Source organism: Bison bison, unplaced genomic scaffold, assembly GCF_000754665.1.
Source record: "Bison bison bison isolate TAMUID 2011002044 unplaced genomic scaffold, Bison_UMD1.0 scf7180017864476, whole genome shotgun sequence".
Classification (NCBI taxonomy): Eukaryota; Metazoa; Chordata; class Mammalia; order Artiodactyla; family Bovidae; genus Bison; species Bison bison.
Window position 1 is genome coordinate 1,645,726 of NW_011495037.1, and position 5,981 is coordinate 1,651,706.

A 5,981-nucleotide genomic window follows, 5' to 3' on the forward strand; every position below is an offset into this window, starting at 1 on the left:
AACTAGTTCTCAGGATTGATTGAAGCATGTTTATTACTTGCCTTTCCAGTTTGTTGTTGTTTAGTCAGTAAGTTGTTTCTGACTTTGATCCATGGACTGTAGCCCACCAGGCTCCTCTGTCCATGGGATTTTGCAGGCAAGAATACTGGAATAGGTATCTGTCCCCTTCTCCGGGGGATCTTCCCAACCCAAGGATCGAACCCATGTTTCTTCATTGCAGGCAGATTCTGTTCCTGCTGAGCCACCAGGGAAGCCTCAGTTTCAAATTATGTGTTTGTGTTAGTCACTCAGTCATGTCTGACTCTTTGTGACTCCATGAACTGTAGCCTCCCAGGCTTCTCTGTCCATGAGATTTCCCAGGCAAGAATACTAGAGTGGGTTCCCATTTCCCTTCTCCAATTCAAGTTATGCTGCTGCTGCTGCTGCTGCTAAGTCGCTTCAGTCGTGTCCGACTCTGTGCGACCCCATAGACGGCAGCCCACCAGGCTCCCCCGTCCCTGGGATTCTCCAGGCAAGAATACTGGAGTGGGTTGCCATTTCCTTCTCCAATGCATGAAAGGGAAAAGTGAAACGGAAGTTGCTCAGTCGTGTCTGACTCATAGCGACCCCATGGACTGCAGCCTACCAGGCTCCTCCATCCATGGGATTTTCCAGGCAAGAGTACTGGAGTGGCAATTTAAATTATAAATATCCCCAAACAGGTATTTTGAAAATTTCTACTAACATGCTAGAAAGTCATTCAAGCCAGAGTCGTCTTCTTGCAACCTGGCTTTGACTGAGAGAGGATCCCTCAGGTGGCTGTATTCTGCATCGGCACCCTGGTGGGGTCCACACCCCCAGGGCAGTGAGTTTGGAGACATCCCTAGAGCAGCAGTCCCCAACCCTTTTGGGACTCGGGACTGATTTCATGAAGACAGTTTATCCATGGACTGAGGTGGGGGAGGGACTGGGTACAGGATGAGTCGAGTGCATTATATTTCTTGTGCACTTTATTTCTGTTATTAATGACATCAGCTTCACTTCAGATCGTCGGTTATTAGACCCCAGAGGCTGGGTGCCCCTCTGCTGAGCTTGGGGATGGAGGGCTCTGGTGCTGTGCTCTCACTATGTTCTGGACACTTTGCCTGGGGGAAGGGCTTTTACTTCATCCCCACCAGTTTTTGAAGCCAAGGGGTGTTTTCCAGGTTTAAAGGAAATTCTTCTGTTCCCCCTTGTTTTTTATTTTTCAATTATATGTAGTTTTACACTATGTATTTGTTTATTCAGAAAGAATGACCTAATATGAAAAATTCTACATCATCTTTTGAAACTAATCAGATTAAACTGTTTATTTCTCTAGGTAAAAGAGCTGAACTGTCATGCTATTATGGTAAAAGTTACAGAAACTTGATCTTGATGCAATGTAAAACAGATAAAACTATAAGATTCTTACTACTAATACATTTTATTTGTTTCATAGCAACAGATAGAGCGGCAGTTAAAATGCTTGGCATTTCAAAATCCTGGACCACAGGTAGCTGACTTTAATCCTGAAACAAGGCAGCAAAAAAAGAAAGCACGAATGTCAAAGATGAATGAGTATTTTTCTGTAACCTCCAAGTAAGATCAAGATTTATTATATTTGATCTGTGGGATTATAAAATGCATGCGTTCTCCTTGACAAAGTAATTACAGGTTGCCTCTTTCTTATGATTGAAAAATGTATTTTCCGTGTTCGCTTCAGTAGCACGTAAACTAAAAATGTATTTCTAAAGTACAGTATCACCCCATATGTCTGGAAGTTAGCAATTTCAAGAAATAGCCTGTGATCCCCAATGAGGCATCAATTTTTTAAAAACATGCTTCAGAATTCCTTGCACTGGAGTAATAGATGTAGTATGAAAGATGATTAAAATTAAGAAAGTTAAATAATTATGAAGGGCTTCCCAGATAGCGCTGTTGGTAGAGAGCCTGCCTGCCAGCGCAGGAGTCATGAGAGACATGGGTTCAACCCCTGAGTCGGGAAGATCCCCTGGAGGAGGGCATGGCAACACCCTCCAGTGTTCTCGCCTGGAGAATCCCATGGACAGAGGAGCCTGGTGGGCTACAGTCTGCAGGGTTGCAGAGAGCTGGACATGACTGAGGTGACTAAGCACACGCGTATCATGCAACCTCGAGGTGGTGTTTCAGGGGCTCCACGGAGCTCTGGTCCTTTGTGTCTCAGTGCAGGAAGAAGTCAGTGAGAGGCAAAGAGATAGGTAAGAAGTGATTCATTAGAATAGGATGCTTGGAAGGGTTACGGGCAGGCGAGAGGGTGCCAGGCCCCGAGAACTTAGTGGGCTACCGTTTTATAATCAAAGGAAAAGTGAGGAGGAGGGAGAGACCACCTTCTTCCTCTTCCTTAGCTGTCTCATTAGCTCCTCCTCCAGGCTGGGCAGGGGAGTGTTCTTGTCCCTACAGGGTCAAGCCAGGACTGTCATGGCACTGTGGAAAAATTATGTCAGGTCTCAGTGCAGTGAGGGCCTTTCATTTGGAAATGTCATCTTTCCATAAGTCATTGCTTTTTATGTATCCAGAGAGCACGTGCTAGGGATCATCAGCTTCCTGCACTCCCTGGGCAGGATGCGGGTCTCGGGCCACCACTGTTTTATTGTTTGGGGGCGTGTCTCATGCTGTTGTTACATGGTGGTGGTCTAAGCAAGCCTGCTTGGTTTTGTGGGTAAGCCAACCTGCTTCCTCTTCAGTGATCATTAACTTACAGGGGTCTTCCATACTTCTTTCTTCATTACAGTCCTCTAGTGAGGTTAACAGTTTAATCACCTACTTTGTCCCTTTACTCCATCCCTTTCAATTAGGAGAAATAATATACCCATAGGAATGAATTCAAGTATCAGAAGGGCACAGAAGTATCATAAATTCAATTATTGCTAGCACATCAGAGGCATAAATTAAGAAGACCATAAAGAAAAAGGTTGATATATTTGACTACATTTAAATTAACAGTTAATGCCCTTTGCAAGATACCCTAAAAATAACAAGAGAGATATCACACCGTAGGAGAAGTTATTTCTGAAGGAAAAGATAACCATCCTAAGAGAAAAATGAACCAAACAGTGAATAGAAGAAAAGGCTTTGTCAGCCAGTAAAGGATCCGTCTGCAATGCAGGAGACCCCAGTTCGATTCCTGGGTCAGGAAGATCCCCTGGAGAAGGGATAGGCTACCTACTCCTGTATTCTTGGGCTTCCCTGGTGGCTCAGTTGATAAAGAATTGGCCTGTGATGCGGGAGACCTGGGTTTGATCCCTGGGTTGGGAAGATCCCCTGGAGGAGGGCATGGCAACCCATTCCAATATTCTTGCCTGGAGAATTCCCATGGCACAGGAGACTGGTGGGCTACAGCCCATAGGGTCACAAAGAGTCGGACACGACTGAGCGACTAGACACACACACACACGCACACGCGAAAAGGCTAGTGAACACTCGGGATGCTGAAGCCTCTTTATTGGTACTGTGTGGGCAGTGCTGCACTGCCCAGGTAGGTAAAGAGTTTAGTCTTCTGAGATCACTGTTGATGAAGCCATGGGACATGAAACAGTGTGAAATAGGACCACCACTATTTTAAAACAGCTTGCATTGCTGCCTACGTACCTTATGACCTAACACCTTCACTCCTGGGTGTATATCCTGGAAAAACCCATCCACGTACAACAGGATACATGTTCAACAAACTCATCTCTGCAATAGCAAAGAGAATAAAGCAGTAATAATCCAAATGCCTATCCATTATGGAGAAGATGAGTAGCTGGTACAGTTGTACAGTGGAATACATATAGACGTAGAAATATTTGAATATGGCTACATGCACTACCATGAATCTCAAATCATGATATAGAATTCAAAAAGAAAATTACAGAAGGGAAAACGCAGAGTGCTTGGAGATACATACACATATGGCATCAGTCAGGCAGTCAGTTCAGTCACTCAGTTGTGTCCAACTCTTTGCACCCCCATGGACTGCAGCACGCCAGGCCTCCCTGTCCATCACCAACTTCCGGACCTTGCTCAAACTCATGTCCATTCAGTCAGTGATGCCATCCGACCATCTCATCACCCTCTGTCGTCACCACCTTCTCCTGCCTTCAACCTTTCCCAGCATCAGGGTCTTTTCCAATGAGTCAGTTCTTCGCATGGTCAAAGTATTGGAGTTTCAGACTGGTTGGATCTCCTTGCAGTCCAAGGAACCCTCAAAAGTCTTCTCCTACACCATAGTTCAAAAGCATCAATTCTTCGGCACTCAGCTTTCTTTATAGTCCAACTCTCACATCCATACATGACTACTGGAAAAACCATAGGTTTGACTGGATGGACCTTTGTGGGCAAAGTAATGTCTCTGCTATTTAATATGCTGTCTAGGTTGGTCATAACTTTTCTTCCAAGGAGCAAGCGTCTTTTAATTTCATGGCTGCAGTCACCATCAGCAGTGATTTTGGAGCCCAGAAAAATAAAGTCAGCCACTGTTTCCACTGTTGCCCCATCTATTTGCCATGAAGTGATGGGACCTGATGGCATGATCTTAGTTTTCTGAATGTTGCATCTGAATGATGCATATGGCATCAGAAAAAGTAATATAAGGAGATGAGATTCCTTTTGGCCAAGTGGAGGGATGCAGCCGGTGGGGCATGAAGAGGACGTCAAAGACGCAGCACCCCTTCATTAAGCTGGGCAGTGGACACGTGTGTTTTATTGATCTGTGCATGTGTGTCTTGTACAGTTTGTACATAGGCTAGCTTAGACTCTTAGAGCGGATAGATAGCATTGGTGGGCAGGCAACTAGGATCCGTCTTGACGTCTGAGTCGTGGTGGGGAGTGTTTGGGTGAAGGCACAGGGAGGACAGAGGCTGAGCTGGGCTTTCTGCCGGCTGCGTGACTCCCCATCCCTGTCATTCCCATAATAGATTCTCCATCTTCTTGGCTGCTGACACCTGAGTTTCCTGTTGGGGGTAGGCGCTCTGATTCCTCAGATGAAATGCTTCCAGTGTAAGTCCTCATTGGAAGGCTGTCCTGCTAAATTGAGATGATCAGGCAAATCTGTGTAGTAACCCTTAACCTTCTCCGCTAACAGGAAGCAGAGGTAATGCTTGGGGACCATGGGTGCAGAAGGTCAGAGTTTCATAGCCTTGTCTGACTTCAGCTGGGAATAATGGATACAGGCCCTACATAGGTACTTCTGTCATTCTCAGGGTTTCAAGCAGCTCCATATTGCACGATTTATTTCAGAATGGTTTGGTTTTGAGAGGGTGGCAGAGTCCTGGTGGAAGATTTTTGCTTCCTGGACTTGTAGAGGCTGAAGGCATCAAGCGGATGCAAATCACGAGGTAGCTCTCTAGTGTTCTCCACTCATATAGAATGTCCTGCCTCCACACTGGGTGGAAAACGGAATGAGACAGGGACCGAAGCCATGGCCTCAGGAGACGGTTAGCAGAGGAGTCTTCAGTTTGCCTGTTTTTGTTTTTTTTTTTTAACTTTACAATATTGTGTTGGTTTTGCCATATGTCAACATGAATCTGCCACAGGTATACAAGCGTTCCCCGTCTTGAGCCCTCCTCCCTCCTCCCTCCCCATACCATCCCTCTGGGTCATCCCAGTGCACCAGCCCCAAGCATCCAGTATCGTGCATCGAACCTGGACTGGCAACTCGTTTCATATATGATATTATACATATTTCAATGCTGTTCTCCCAAATCATCCCACCCTCGCCCTCTCCCACAGAGTCCAAAAGACTGTTCTATACATCAGTGTCTCTTTTGTTGTCTTATATACAGGGTTATTGTTACCATCTTTCTAAATTCCATATATATGCGTTAGTATACTGTATTGGTGTTTTTCTTTCTGGCTTACTTCACTCTGTATAATAGGCTCCAGTTTCATCCACCTCATTAGAACTGATTCACATGTATTCTTTTTAATGGCTGAGTAATACTCCATTGTGTATATGTACCACA

General features: G+C 45.3%; 1 protein-coding gene across 1 annotated transcript in view; it reads left to right on the forward strand.

Annotated features, from left to right (window-relative positions):
* The window catches only part of ARL14EPL (ADP-ribosylation factor-like 14 effector protein-like), a 34,691-nt gene that overhangs the window by 26,526 nt on the left and 2,184 nt on the right, over positions 1–5,981 (forward strand). The window contains exon 3 of the mRNA XM_010862087.1: positions 1,460–1,599. Within this exon, the coding sequence (XP_010860389.1) occupies positions 1,460–1,599 (140 nt within the window). The remainder of the gene's footprint in view (positions 1–1,459; positions 1,600–5,981) is intronic.